The 16,316-nt window shown below is 34.7% G+C and overlaps 1 protein-coding gene across 1 annotated transcript; it reads right to left on the reverse strand.

The window, feature by feature from the left end:
* Nucleotides 1-437: 437 nt before the first annotated feature.
* LOC148852524 (cytochrome P450 714C2-like) lies at nt 438-15,011 on the reverse strand. The gene is made up of 5 exons (XM_088943491.1): nt 14,648-15,011; nt 6,911-7,137; nt 6,012-6,259; nt 3,455-3,809; nt 438-998 (listed from the first exon to the last, which is right to left on the reverse strand). Exons 1-5 carry the CDS (start codon nt 14,925-14,927, stop codon nt 573-575), a joined length of 1,536 nt encoding a protein of 511 aa, XP_088799617.1. The 5' UTR covers nt 14,928-15,011; the 3' UTR covers nt 438-572.
* Between the last annotated feature and the right edge of the window lie 1,305 nt (nt 15,012-16,316).

The following is a 16,316-nucleotide window of genomic DNA, read 5'->3' on the forward strand; positions in this document are numbered from 1 at the left end:
AATGATTCTTCTACTTCAGATTAACCTCCCTAGACTTCGTCCCATTTACCTATTCGGTGAGGACTTCATCAAATCAATTGCAGGTAATATTGGGAAAGTACTGCAAGTTCATGTTGCAACTCTCCAATGTACTATGCCAAAGATGGCATGGGTGTGTGTTGAAGTAGACATCTCCAAACCTTTAATTGCTGAGGTTTGGATAGGAATTGGTAAGGATGACTTTTTTCCAGAAAATAATTTATAAAAATGTCCCTCTCTACTACGATGAATGCCATTAAATTGGGCATGAGAGCAAGGATTGCAAGAAGAAAAACTAAAGAAATTTCAGAACATCTTAGTGAAGGGGAAGAAATTAAAGAAAAGAAAGAAGGAAATATGGAAAGTATTCTGTTCATCATTTTGTAATACGATTCATCATTGTCCAGTGTTTGCTAAAATAGGTTTAATAACCAAGGGAATAATATTATAAAATTATAAATTACAGTTGAATTGCCTGTTAATTAGTGACATGAATCATATTACAGAATACATATACCAAATCAATTTCTTTTTTCAACAAACGTTTTCACAATTCACAACCTTTGTACAAGGAGATTGACTCCATATTCAGGCTCTATAACCAGACCAAGCACAGGAGAATGACAATATTTAGGAGATAATGAGAAAGAGAATTCTGATAGAATGCGAGCCAGAAGCATTTTCAATTCTAGCATGGCTAAGTTCTGTCCAAGACAAATGCGTGGCCCAAAGCCAAATGGCATGTACAGGTGAGGAAACTTGCATGCACCAACTGATCCATTGATGAACCTCTCCGGGTTAAATTTATTTGCATTGGCTCCCCAAAATTCAGGGTCTTGGTGCAATATTGCAACTGCAATCCAAAGGAAAGCGCCCTTTGGAACATGGATTTCTCCAAATTTCATATCTTTGAAAACTTCCCTTGTCAACACTCCAACTGGAGGGTATAGACGTAATGCCTCTTGAATCACCATTGTTAACTTCCATCCATGCATCCATACAAATAGATTATTGAATTGTTGTAGGAATTTTATTTGACTGCGTTAGAAAACAATGCAAATATGTAGTGTGTAAAATAGTTCATGTAAATTGTAATGTTGAGTTGGTTTTGCACTGACAAATTTATCTTCTTACCAAACAGACTTTTAGCTGTAATGGATGCAAACATGAATTTTAATAAAGCGTATGCTTTTTTTTTTTTTTTTTTGTCAAAAGCCCACTTGAATGCAAAATTACTTCTTTTTTATTGATGTACTTTTACATCTTATTATCAATGTAAATATGCATTAGTCTGTTATTTGTCAATGCATAAATATAATGTTTCAAACACAAGTAAAAGTGCACCAGAGTGCAAGTTTACCCTGAACCGGGATTTACACTCTATTTGCATTGTTTTCAAATACAGCCTTTGTTTCAATTTGCAGTGTTGTGACTCAAACCGTACATAGAACCATTTTAATGCCTGGGTCACTGGTGAACCAGGAAAGCCAAAAACTGTTTTGGTAACTAGTGCTATCAATAACTCTAGTCTAGTTCATGGTAGACTCGGTTTTTGACCCGTAGAACCTGTTCTGGCAATTAGTATAATCTTTAAAGGAGGTGTTCTAAATTGTTACATAAAAACCAATATTTTGTTAGTATAATCTTTGACCCGTAGAATTTTTGTTTTCATTTGTTTTCAGAATTGTTACATAAAAAATCAAAAATATATTCTTGAATTTTGTTTTTCTTTGTTTTTGTTTTCAAAGTGAAAACTAAATTGGTTTTATTCTGAAAAATAGTACATGTTTTTCAAACCAACAAAATATTGGTTTTTAAAATGAAAACAAATTTTTTACCATAAAATTTATATGATTTGTAGAACATGATGTTGAATAATCGGATGAAAACATTTTTGAAACTAGATTCAAGAACATGTTTTTGGTTTCAGTTGTTTTGAAAACCAAAATCATGTACACAACCAAGAATATGCTTCTTGTGTTTTTTTTTTTTTATTATTTTAAGAAACAAATATGTTTCCAAACAAAATTGTTTTTATTTGTTTTCAAAACCATGAAAAAAAAAACAATTCACGCTTTAGAACACCCCCTAAATGTGCAGAATTTGTTCTGAGCTAGAGTAGATGGTCCAGAACTTATATGTTTGCTAATGGGAGTGTTAGGTCTGACTTGATATTTGAGCTTGTAATTTGATAAACTTATTTAGTTGTTAAATTAATATATTTGAACATATTTATCAAAAAGAAAAATTAATATATTTGAACCACTGTTTTCAAAACCAGACCGGACTGGATGGTCAGACCAGAAAAACTGGGAATCGGTCACCTGACTGGTTCCGTTTTCCTCCAAAACTGCTTTTTTCCTCCAAAATCGTTGATTTTGGTCAACAAACTGTTGAATCGTCCAATTAACCGTTCGGATGATTTTGATCATTTTCTAATTTTTTTAATTTTTTGTCAGAACAGGCCAATCGTTCAGGTTGAACGGCCGGACCATTCGAACCAGCAACCGGGCCCCTGACCGGTTCGGTCACCGGTTCATTTTTAAAAACTATGATTTGAACATCATAATATGATAATATACAAGTATATCATGAAAAAAAATAGGCATTAGACTAGGAATATTCTTATAATATACTAATATGCATATATATGCTTAACTACATATACAATTATATTATAGTTGGTTCTATATTAAATTGGTTGAGTAAAACCAAAACCAATCCTGATGTAGGACACAAAATGTAGAACCAGGCCCTATATAATTGGGTTGGGTACTTGGGTCGTAGGGCCAGTTTGGTTCTGTCATTGGCAGCCCTATCGTTGGTCAGTTCTCATTTCTTGGTTCAAAAGGTTCAACCATCCGGTCTGGCCTAAATTTAACAACATTGGTTTTAAGACATTTCTATATCAATTAAGGGGGTGTTGTACAGCATGAATGTTCTTGTTTTCATTTGTTTTTGGAATCCCCACATCAGCAAAAAAAAAAAACATGTTTTTTAACTTTGTTTTTGTTTTGAAAGGGAAAACAAATTGTTTTTTTGTTTCAAAAAATAATACATGTTTTTAGAGCAAACAAAATATTGGTTTTAAAACAAAAGCAATTTTTTTTAATAAAGAAATTATATGATTTGAAAAATATGATGTTGAATAATCAGATGAGAGTATGTTTTTGAAACCAGATTGAATAACATGTTTAATTTTTGTTTCAGATTTGAAAATAGAAAACACAATACAATGAAAAACATATTTTTCTGTTTTCATTTTAAGAAACAAACTGTTTTTAAACAACATGGTTTTAATCCGTTTTTGAAACAGGCAATAAGAAAAACAATTGATGTTGTAGAATGGGCCTAATTAGTGTTTGAAGATATGAATAATGTTCAAGGAAAACCATGGACCCTTAGAATAAAACCAAAGTTTTAATTAAAGATTTACCAATTTCATCCTTCGAAGCATATCTACATTTGGCAGCTGACCTCCACAAACTTGTAATATCTCAGCACGAACACGAGCTTGCCACTCTGGATGTGAAGCCAACAGCATCAAACTCCATGTTGCAGAAATTGCAGTGGTCTCATACCCAGCCAAGTACATACTCTTGCAATTGTCAACTATGAATCGTTCTGTTGTATTGGGCCCTAGCTCCCCATTTCTAGAGCCATCAAGGATCATTTGCAATAGATTTTTCTCAAATCTCCCGCTATTGTGTTCATCTAATATTCTTGAAATGGATGAGTGGATCTCTTTTTCTAATCCCCAAATATTTCTATTGCTGTTTGTTGGAAGATATCTGAGAAACAATTATATTTCTAACATCAGTAAGTGATATTTCTTGGCATTCATAGCTAAAACGAGCCTACATAATGCAAAAACCCTAAGGTATATCTTAACAAAAAAGAAATTTAACCAGAATATCACAAAGTTCAAATGTTCTTATTTTTATTTTCATTTGTTTCTGAAACCATCACATCAGCAAAAAATGAAAACAAAAAATAAAAATATATGTGTTTGTTTTAAAAGACAAAAGTAAGTTTTGTTTCAAAAATCAATACATGCTCTTTGAATCATCTAAATAATGGTTTTTAAAGTGCAAATATTTTATGATTCATGGAACATCATATTTATGGCTGCAAGTCAGGCCGGGTTAGGTCGGGTTGAGGCTAACCTTATGTTCTAAATCCCCAATCCCAACCCTAACCCAACCCGACCTACTCAACCCTAACCCTAACCCTAACTAATTCTTTCAACTCTAATCCAACCCGAACCAACCCGATGTCAACTTCAGGCTGAGTTGGGCTTGGGTTGGACCCAACCCAACCTTCTCATCCCTTAAAATCTAGTAGAAAATAAGTATTTATTTATCATGAGTCATGACCTATGATAGAATTTTTCTCAAAAATATAAATTCATGAAATTAACAATAATGAAACATAAAATTACAGAAATAAAATCACTAATAACAATTCATAAGATCAAGCAAATAATTTGAATCTGGTCACACATAAAAGTTATAAGACAAACGGAAAAGACAAGTAGTCAAGTACCTGTGAATGATTTAAAGAAAGGCATGATAGTATGTAGGGGGCTATACAACTATCATGCATCTAAACAAATCAGTATATATATATCCCGAGGGGTCAACCCTAACCCAATCCGAGCTAAAGTTGGGTTCAAGAATTTCAACCTAACCCTAACCCGATCATCAACCCGACCCAACCTTACGTTGGGTTTGGGCCAACCCACCCAAGTTGCAACCCTAATCATAATAATTGACCAAATTGAAACATGTTTGTGAAACTAGAAATCCAAGAACATGTTTTTGATATTTAATTTTGAAACACAATTCACATATACAATCAAGAACAAATACAGGTACAAATGTATTTGTAATGCATATAGGTAGATGATGGGCTCGACCAGGTCAAGGATGGACTTTTCACCTATATAACTATATTAATTAATGGCAATAGTCCGAGCCCACTTGTAATGCATATGGGGAGATAATGGGCTGGGCGTAAAGGTTTCAATGGACTGTTTTGGATTGGATCCGTCTAAACCAAAATCAATTTGGACAGATTGAATGGACCAACAAGACATATTGAATTGGACCAATCCAAACTTAATGATCCAAAGTATTTATTGACCTGGCCCATCTGTAAGGAATTTATATTGGATTGGGTTGGATTGACCCAATATCTGGTCCATTGATATATGATAAGATTATAAGTGTCAAAGAACCGGGTTTGGGTTGAAACCAATCTAAATTTAAATGAATTCAAATAGATTGAACAATCCAGGCATTGAATTAAACCAATCTAAAATGGTCCAAACAAAATATTCATTAGATTGGATTAGACATGACCCATTTCTAATGAATTCATATTGGACTGTATCAAATTGGACAATTAAGGGCTATAGTCCAATTGACACCTCTGTGGACGATGCCAAGGATCCACTTTTCACCTATATTAAGGGCTATAGTCCGAGCCTGCACCCAGGCCAGCTTTGGGCTATATATAAACATGCATCCAAGCTTTATTCTGCCACAGAAGAAGGGGTTAACTTTGGCTGTTGGGTCCAACAGCATAGGCTGTTGAGACAGTTGCTGGGCTGGGCACGTTCTGGGCAGTTCATTTATTCACGCCCATGTTTTGATTTTTAGTCAGAATAAATTAAGATATAATTATTAATTTATCCAATTTTACGATAACCAGAAATTCTCTCAACAGCATTAACTATTGGTCCCCAACAGTTAAAGTTTTTCTCAGAATAAGTTATAGCCTTACAACTTTATTCCCTGTAAGACCTAACCTCTTTTGTCAACTAGTACAAACAGATATCAACACTGATAGTCATAACTGCAAGTTGATTATAAATCCAGATGTGCTCAGCACTGAAATGTAGACGGATAAAATGAAAGAAAAGATGCAACTCATACCTAGAATAAGGTTTGGGGTTAACAAAAACTCAAAAACACCTCAAAAGGTCATACCTTAAGCCAGGAATTCCAAGTTTCAAACGTCTGTTAGCAATGGCCTCCTGGAGGGCTCTAAGCCTTAGGAATAATTCTTTTCCCTTGGAATAACTGCTTCCAAAACATGCTCTAGAAATTACATCTCCAGAAAAGATTCTTAAATCCTCATCAATTCTTATATCTACTATTCCTCCTTCACCCTCAATTTTTCTCTTCCATGAATTGAGTAGTAAAGTGATAGGCTCTTCCATTAGGTCCACCATACTCTGCAATATTTTGAAATATCAAATAGTACATGTTACACTTCTTTACTACATGGTATCAAGCTATTACCCACAGAAAAGCTATTTAAGAATAAAAGCAAACAGGACATGGCAGAAAATATTCATGAGAGTGCAAATTGACCGACTGCAAATTTTGATATACTTTTGTTCTAGTTTGTTTATGAAATGTAAAATGAAGCGACTTCCACTTTAAATGAAAGAAAATAGAGGTAGTAGAAGGGTATTAGGTAGGATGCAAAATGATGTGATTCCCACTTTTCCCACTTTATTATGAGAAAGAATTGGTATAGAAGATTGGTGGTGCAAAATTTGCATCAGTTTTTAGAATGCAAAATATGCATGCATTGTCAGTGAGTGTAAGAAAAAAAAAAAAAACAAAAAGTACAAATTTTGTATCAAACAGGAATGCAAATCATAATTGCAAACAAATAAAAGCAAAACTGAACTGCGTACATCAATTCGCACTACAACAAAAAACACTCTTATGGTTTTTTTTTTTTTTTTCAATTTTCAACTTTATTTTAAGACCCTATTGAGTATTGGCTATTGGAAACAAAAAGCTACAGTGCAAAAACTGGGATTCTACCATGCTACCCCATTAGTTTGATAAGGATTTTAGCTAGGAAAGTTTACCTTAACCTTGTCCAGGTGTAGCTCTGGAGCTATGATCTTTCTCTGATAGGCCCATTTGGCTCCATTGGATGTGATAATTCCCTGCCCAAGCAGAGGACCCAGCTCCTTCTGTTGATATGAAGGCTTTCCCAAGTCAAGAGAGGTGCATTGGCTTATTTCCTTCACCATATTAGGTTCGCTCACATATAACAACTGCATCTTGCCTAGTGAAAACATGAATAGCCGTCCTGTATGGCAAAACAAACACAAAATAGGACCAAAATAGAAATATGAAGAGGTCTACAGTGGAATGTAAAAGGAAAGTTTTGAAATATCAGGATCTTAAAGGGGATTTATAAAAATCTTGAATTATGGTAAGCTTGGAAGTTGGAAAAAGTTCAGAATATCAAGTCGTCTGCCTAAACAGACTTCCTTCTGGAGGGTGGGTACCTGGAAATGGAGCTTGAATTGTCAATTAAAGCTAATTGAATCATTAAGGTTTATATATTATAGAATAATAATTAATATGTAAAATACTTTATTATCAAAAATTAGAATTCTGGAGAGAAAGAACGGTCTGAGGTGCAACCGAATGACATCCAACTATCGGAAAAGCAATACTTTCAAGGTTTAGAGGTCGATTCAGCATTACCGAATGCCCCCCAAATTGAGTTGTGATTAATGTGCCCATAAACCCGGCGTGGTTCATGTGCACCCATAAGAACAAACCGAGCAAGGTTACTGTTCAGGGCTGTAAACAGCTCAAATTCAGATTCCATTTACATACAAATAAATATAAACAAACAAACAAACGAAAATATATATAAATTGTGATATATTAGAGTTGGGATACGGGTAGATCCGGAACGGATCCGATTTTCACAAAAGATATTTATTTGTGTCTGCCACTCTGCCTTAATTTAACCGGATTCAGAATGGGTCTGGATCATGATCCGGACCCTTACAACCTTTCTTGTAAATGTTAGGAAATTAATTGAATTTATGGGTTTACTAGTTTTAGGAATTCTGTTGTGATTGTTGACCTCTAATTTAATTGGTTGGCTTTGGTAAAATTCAAATCACACAAGAGCAAACATTACCCCTTTTTTGGTCACCCACCAACTTGACCCAATAGAATTCGGACCTAATTTAAGTCATTACTTTGTCTTTTGTCCTTTTGCTTTTTGTTTTTTTATACTAAACAAATTTCAACTCTTTGTTTTTTCGCTAACAGGTAAAAGTTTCAAATGAATAAAGCTTTATAATTACCCAAAAAAAAAAAGGAAGAACAAGGATTTATAATGGCGAATATATCTTAAGAACCAAAGGGCCCTTAGTAAGGAAATTGTAGAATGTGGTATTCCCTTGTTTTCTTTTCCTAGGTGTATTATAGAATCCTTCTATATTTGTCTGTTTATTCAATCTGTAGATGATGTCGGATCAAAGTCTACAAGTGGCCCATTAAAGCATGTGCTTCCATGTCAGTGGCTCCAATATGCCATGAGACCAATTTGGCATCAGATTGAACACGGTCCACTGTCAATGGATCGGATCTGGTCAAGAACAGGATGGAGCCAGCCCTGAACCAGATCCTTTTGGTTCTGTAAAATCATACTTAAAACTGAACCGATTGTTAATCGAGTCTGACCCAATTATACTTGATAATATAACAACTTGGTTCATTTGATGATATAACCTTAATGTAAACATGCCATAAATAGTTAACCTTTTATCCATTGATAAAACAAGTTTTTTTTTTTAACTAAAATTATCAATTGTGCTGTTTATGAAATTTACCCTTTTAGAAATAAATGTAATAAAAATTATAAGAAAACATTATATTTTCATCTATTATTAATTACATAATCAGGACAAAATTCAGAACCAGAACTGGTATAATCAGTCTGATTTGGTTCGGTTCCATTGAGTTGACCCAACTCATTGACAGCTATGAGGTGGCCCAATCTTTACTTAAATACAATTGCCATTCTTACAATTGCTATAATCAGACAATATGCTGTTAGTAGACTTTAATCTAAAAGAAAGACCAACTACGTGGATAAAGCAAATTCACTGGGCCCAGTACAGAAACCGAAGCTATTACTCGAATCTCTTTCTTTTGTTCATATAAATAGAAATAGTTAAATAGTAAGAAACTGAAGCTTCAAATATTGGACACAAATGGGTCTAGAAAGAGCCAGATAGTATACAAGTGGGTCTATGTTGGACACAAGGCATGGACAAACTCAAAATCACAGGTAAGCAGTGTCTATGCTGTACAAGTGGGCCTTAAGCGCATCTTGTCAGTTGTCACTAACACAACCACCAAGGTTTGATGTCCCTTCAGGGTTATAGCACACTCTTGATTCTTGAAATCAAATCTCTCCATAGCACACTCCCCCTGCTTAGCCCATTTGTATGCAGGGTTTAGACTGTATGGAAACACAAAATTTCAATATCATGCGATTCAAATAAGTGATGCTCATAGATAAATTTACTTTTAGATTCCAAGGTTCAAACCAGAAATATACTAGAAAGGGTATTAATGATTGAAAATGGGAATTCATCCCAATCTCTTTTATGCATAGATGGTTCAAAAAATGAAAACTAGAGAAAATTTCTAGGGTTACCCTTAAGCTTTAGGAAATAGACTTGTACACCCTTACTGTTTATAAAATCCCTTAGGACACGTTTGCTTTTCCGTGAATTATTTATTTGAGTAAATGCATTTTATCTAGGTAAGTGTATTTATTCATGTTCTTTTATTTTTCAAGTTAATAAGGCAATGATCGTTTTAGCTATAAAATTCTATTATTAAAAGTGGCATTTTTTATCTTACTTGGGAGATGGGTATCACTCATACGAGTAACTGGTGTCCAACAAAATAAAATTTTCATGATCCCCACATAAATCTGAAGAAAGAACATAGGTTTCTTGGTCAATGGAAACATCCAAAAAAACAAAGGTAAGCCAAAACCCACCATCACTTTTTATGAATTCTCTTAGTATATGTTTGGCATCAATGCTACAGCTGCATCACCGTTTTCAGAAAACGGTGTTGCTGATGTGTGGCTTGGGGCATCGTTTTCTCAAAAAATGGTGTTTTTTTTTTCGTTTGGAATCATTGTAGCCAGGTAGGACGTTTCCTGGAGCAACAACAATTTTTTCCCCAGCAGCTCCAGAAAACGTTAAATTTGACATTGCTCCAAGCCATGCCTTTCGGATTTCTAAGGCATGGCTTGAAACACCATTTTTTTTAATGGAAAAACGGTTCAAAACAGATGCTTAAACTCACCATAACTTTTTAAAACGTCCAAAACTCACCATGAGATAACCGTTATGTTCCATCCATTTTACTATTTTACCCTTTATTATGTTCGATCCATTTTACTATTTAACCTAAATGTCCGATCCATCATGCATGAGTGTGAATATTAAAATATTATGACAGACGTGTTGGCGTCATTCTTGTGAGTCTGAATTCTTCTTACTCTCGCTTTCTGGTCATTCTTGTGAGTCTGAATACTCATCGCCGGTGTAGGTTTGCGTCGTTGAAGGCTGAAGAAAAGAAGAGAGAAATTGAGTGGTGGGGGAGAGGAAAGGAGAGAAACCAGATCTGAGCTACATTGAGAACTCCGGCAGAAGATGACCGGAGAATGAGTTGTACTGCAAGAAGAGGGTGTGAAGATGGGAGCATCGTTCTTGTGTCAAGAACGGAATTAGACGCTTGTTGTTGTACAAGTGAAATTTAGACACCCATACAAGAACCGAGGAGGGCATGAAGACGGGAGCATACGTTCTTCTTTGCTCTCCAGTCCCCGGAGAAGGAGGGCGCGAAGCCGGGAGCATACGTTCATCGCTTAAGATCTGAGGAGGGTATACATATATGGGATGGTGGGCGTAGTAGTAGAAAAATTCGTTCTTCTTTACCTCCACTTTCGTCTCCTCTTCAGTCCCCGGTTTCGCTTCTTCACCGTCTTCTTTCTTCTCCTTCTCCCCTTCTCTTCTTCACCGTCCATTCATTGGGCGCTTAAGGGAAAGGGAAGGCGCTTAAGGCAATCCCTAGGTTTGAGGACGATCAATTAAGATTCCCGTTTCCCTAGGAAACTTTGAAATAGGATTGGGGCACTTGAGGGCATTTCGGTCAAAGAAATATTTAATAAACTGATTCATCATTCAAGAGCAGTTTGGTTGTGAAACTTGCATTTAGGTTGACGTAGACAACTTGGGTCAATGAAAAGTTATGTTTTGAAAAGGTTAGAGAGAATTTATAAAAAGCTCACTGACATGTTGAAAAGTTATGTTTAAGAGAATTCCCTCTAATTTTCTGTCACATTCCATTTGCATGTGACATTAGGACACTTTAAATTTTTCAAAAACTCAGTTTTGTCCTCAACCCAACCTTGCCCATTCTAGAGGCTTGTTCTAAGAAATAGTAACTGTGGGAAAATATGAGATGAGATGAGAGAGAGAGAGGGAATCTAACAGCTAGCAGAGATGATTTAAATGTAGAAATATAGTACCAACATGGATTTCCTATTCTATACACGTCCATTCTTAGAGGGAACATTAGGCCCTCCGATGGAAGCTGAAGCACCTGTAGGTACCATGAGAGCAACATGCATGCTCGGGGTGTTGAAAGTGAAGCCCTCAAATAGTCTAAGTAAAACTCACTTGTCCTTTCATGAATCCATGGGCTGGGCTGTAATTCAAGACCTTAATGTATTCATCAATGGCGTTATTGTAACCGAAAGCCAAAAACTTCTGTAAAAGTCCCCCAAGTCAAAACCTTTAACTCTTCGGTGGATGTACTCATTGTAAAGACCTTATTGTATTCTTGCACTGTAAGGTCATGTTTTATTTTGTATTCAACGTGCAGATTTTTTTTTTTTTTTGGAAGGAGCTTATTGGAGTTTCTGTAATCAATTTAACAGCAGTCAGTCTTGCTCCATTTTTGAACACAGACCACTGAGACAGAGTGGTCTAGATCTAGGTCATACAGACCAAGGTTGTACATTTTTCTACTGCAAGAAACAAAAACAGACAAAACCTCAAGCGATTCATGACAAAAATCAAAATCTTGTGAGCTATAACTCAATAATCAAATTGAGCTGACATCACAAAACAAGACCTAAAACAGATCTAATTAGTAAATCAATAAAAATAGCACCGAGTTTGCTAGTGTCTTTTCTCTTGGTTTTTTATTTGTAATCATCTCTTTTCCTTTCGCCTCCTTCCCAAACCATTGCAACATCAAGGAAAGAATGGAGACTTGGTTTGAAATAATGAAAGAGAATGGGATATATTGTTTCTCCCGTGTTCTTTAATTTTTCATGTAAATAAGGTAATGATCATTTTACCCATAAAAATCCACTATTAAAAGGAGCATTTTTGTCCCATTCAAGTGTTGACAACTTTCCCTAGGTGGGAAAGTTATTTACCCACCTAGGAGAAGGGTATGGTAAATGATACCCGGTAAAATGACTTTCTCTAGTTCCCACATAAAGCTGAAAAAAAAAACACGGGATTCTTGGTCAATGGGAACCAAAATCCCATTGATCATCTTTCCCCCCTCTCCAAATCCAAAAAAAAAAAATGAACGCCCCCTAAGGCCCCATTCACTTTTTGGTAAGTTACATGCCCACAAAAATGCAGTTATTTGGGTAATTTTTCTTGGAAAACACTTATCTAGATAAGTGTATTTACCCATGTTCTTTTATTTTCTAAGTTAAAAAGAAAATGACCATTTTAACCATAAAAAACCATTATTAACTGGGGCATTTTTGTCCCATTCAAGTGTTGGAATTTTTCCCCCAGGTGGGAAAGTTATTTATCCACCTAGGATACCCAGGAAAATAAATTTTCTCTGGTCCATACATTAATCTGAAAAGAAATAAAAAAAACATGAGGTTCTTGATCAATGGGAAGCAAAATCTCATTGAACAACTTTCCCCCCTCTCAAAATCCAAAAAAGAACGCCCCCTAAAAGGTTTTACAAGCAGTAATAAGTTTAAACATTGGAATAATTTAAGAGATTTCCCTTACAATACACAACGATTATGTATTGATATTTTAAACCTTATTTAAGTTGAATGAAATGTAAAAATGGATGAGATTTTTCACATGGTGGTTCGTATTTTGTAATTTAAAGCCAAGACAGCTATTGACATGGAATTGTAGTAAAGAAATGTTTACATCAATAACTTTCATTACCACGGTAGAGAAAAGGAAATCCAGGAAAAAAGTCAAATAAATATTCATTTTATACATTCATTTGGGATAAATATCACCAACAGCAGACAGGTGGTAGGTAGGAAAGCAAATGGGAAAAGAAAATTGCTTGAGAGAAGGGTGGCTAGCATCAAGAAGTACAAAGCGTGAAAGCAATAATCAATTGTATTAAAAGTGATTTAGTACGAGCAGATAGGAATTGTTTAACAACCAAAAACACCAAGTTATGATTTTTAACTTCTGTCATTTTGTGCTCAGGCAGGTGGGCTTGTCAACTAACATTGCTATAGCTAGCGCTAACACCCGTGAATCCCTCTAGTTGGAAATGAATAGTGAGAGGATTGGAGATATAGGAAATAAACAAATAAAAATAATTAATGTAAACAAGGAATCGAAACTGTTTACTTCACTGTTTCCTTTAACAAAAAAACTAAACAAAATATTCAATTAATAAGTGTGACCATTATTCTTATTCTCACTTTTATTATTAGATCTTAGGATTTCAATTTAATGATCCAGATAAATTGGATGTCTCAATTTAATAATATATTCGATATATACTTTCATTACCCAAAAATTATATATTAAAGTAAAATGCTCTACTCGTGAACCATTATTTAATGGATTATAACATCTAATTTTTCTTTCTTTAATTAATTTAATTAATTTTGTTTTGTCTTTTTTTGTAGAATATTCTGTGGAGTAGTACTTCTGCCCTGTACAATAAGATACTAATAACTTGAGAAATCAAAGGGGTGGATTTGATGAAATTGTTAGGATGGGGTTGGCAAGTTTATAAAGCCATCACAAAGAATACATTTCATTGATTGGTTGGTTGGTCGAAAGTAGATAGGTCTTTCTTTACAAATTCAAGTACAAATGCAAATATGTAGAGTACAAAACCTTGTATTTTGTATTGCTTTGGTTGTATTTGCCCTGTACATATTTGTATTTGTACTTCTTCCAAACTGAGTCATAATTTCATTTGCATTGATGCAAAATTGTTGGAATATCAATAATTTGAATGAGAATTCTGATTTATTATTGTTTCATAATTTGCCTTATTTCATTTGCATTGTTTCATATTTGCACCTTGTAGTAGTGCAAATGAAATTGAAATGCAAACAAACAGAGCCTAAGCCCTCGTTTGTTTCCAGTGCAATTTGATTTTCATGGGTGCAAATGAGCTAGAGTCCAATTTGGGTTTAATTTTGTTGTAGACTTTCCTTTATTCTATTTGTTTGCAGTGCTTATGAAGTAAAATGACAACTAAAGAGGAATAATTTAAAAGCTGGTGCAAAAACAGACCAAATTGTGCAAAATTCACATTTGCACTCCCATCCATTTGTACTAGTACAAATGGAATTGAATTGCAAAGAAACTGAATTTAAGGAAAAACAAAATCAGGCCATTCAATTAAATTTAGGAAATCATTGCAAATTGGATGGAACTTAGACCTTTTGGCTTTCTAAGAAGCTTAGAATGGTTTATTTAAGAGCAACAGAGAAAGAGAGGTAAGTGATGTACCATATTTCTCGCTCCACTGGTGGAAGAATGGAAATATGGTGGAAGAGCAGTTGTGGAATATGTCTTGGCTTCCTTCTGGTGTAGACTTTGCAACTGACAATTTCGCCGCCTTCATCTCTCGAATATTTCCCAGAAGAAAATATGGTGGAGGACCGCAGATTCCTTGCTTTTGAAGCTCACATCTAATCCTTTGAGGCTTAACCCAGAGAATGTTATACAGATGAATGAACAAGCTGAAAGCACCAACCACAACTAAAGAAAAGAGAAACTGGAATCCCATCTCCCTCTCTCTTATGTCTCTCTCTTTCTCTCTCTGATCTCTCTCTCCATGAACAAACCCCCACCTTTTTATATATAATTGTGTTGGGTATGTATACAAGACGTATTCAATAACCAACTCTACCAAATGTATAGGAGACAACAAGAATTATATACAGCAAAGGTTGCTCTCAATCATAGTTGATTCACCTCAAATTCAATGGGCCCTCTAGTAAGGAGAAAACTTGGGTTGACAGTGATCTATGTGTTAGAGAATAGAAACCTATTCAGGGACCTAGTGTTTAATCTTGAGATGGTATTAAAGCCTATTTAATCAAGTGATTTAGTGTTTAATCTTCATTTCCTCCATTATAATTAATTAAATTTTAGTATAAAGTATAATTATGTTTGTGTTTATCCATGCTTTAAGTCCAATAAGCTTTTAATAAGAGTCATGTTACAAGATAAAAACCTATTTTGAGACATCACCCAATAACATAAGCATTAGGTTGAATTGGTTAGTTGAAACTATTGAACTTTGTGTGATTGATGAGCCATACACAAAATATTTGCGTGGAGTTATTTCTAAGAAGTACCCACACCCTGTACCAGACCTCGTCTTCACCTTACCATACATTTACAACTGACCCACTTGTCTCCTACCCTCCAATCCATCAGAAAGAATAAATGGTAAAAGAAATAACTAAATAAAGCTGTTATGGACCCTCACTAAGAGGACAATCCTACCAATGAATGGCCTTATTCAGTGCTTTTGGAGAATTGTTGTCTCTTAGTGAATGTCATTATAAATATGTTGTGAGCTTAGCTAAATGAAATTCTGTTTTGATTCTTTTGGCCCTGAATGTTTTATTCCACAAACAAATAATAATAAAGCAGCAGTTCTGCTAATAAACTGTTATGGATCGGGACCCCTCACTAGCTAGACTAGTAAATAGGCTTCACCAAGATCACCTGTAGACTGTAGTTTAAACTATTTGAATTATTTTTGAACTTTTATTAGTAGTTTATTTACAAATTACATAAATTTATTAACATTCTAACCAAATATATCTAATCAGAATCACTGTTGTTTTTTTACTTTTTTTTTTTTTTTCCGTCTAGCTTTGATTAGAATAGGACCTATTTGATGGTGGTCCCACTCTTTTTTAACTTAGATTCGTTGCAGCTTTGGAGGGTGCTCTTGTTGTAGAACACCTCTATGAAAATTAGTACAAAAAAGAAATTAATTGTTGCATTGCCTTATTCACACTATCGGTATTATAGCTGGTTAGATTAATTAATGCATGAATGCCTGTTGGATGTTGTGGGCATTAAGGAGATTGCCCCAATTAAACTTTTATGGCTTACACACTAAAGGACAAAACAATAAGCCATTCAGTTCAGTCAACTG

This window comes from Nelumbo lutea, chromosome 5 (assembly GCF_056320005.1).
Source record: "Nelumbo lutea isolate HS-2025 chromosome 5, American lotus-T2T, whole genome shotgun sequence".
Taxonomy (NCBI): Eukaryota; Viridiplantae; Streptophyta; class Magnoliopsida; order Proteales; family Nelumbonaceae; genus Nelumbo; species Nelumbo lutea.

Bases quoted from the DNA above. Each gene is read 5' to 3' on its own strand.
- LOC148852524 (XM_088943491.1), bottom strand. From the start codon at position 14,927: ATGGGATTCCAGTTTCTCTTTTCTTTAGTTGTGGTTGGTGCTTTCAGC. The intron at 6,260-6,910 runs GTAAACTTTCCT...AAAATATTGCAG, and splicing joins TACACCTGGACAAGGTTAAG to AGTATGGTGGACCTAATGGA. The intron at 3,810-6,011 runs GTATGACCTTTT...ATTGTTTCTCAG, and splicing joins CTTGGAATTCCTGGCTTAAG to ATATCTTCCAACAAACAGCA.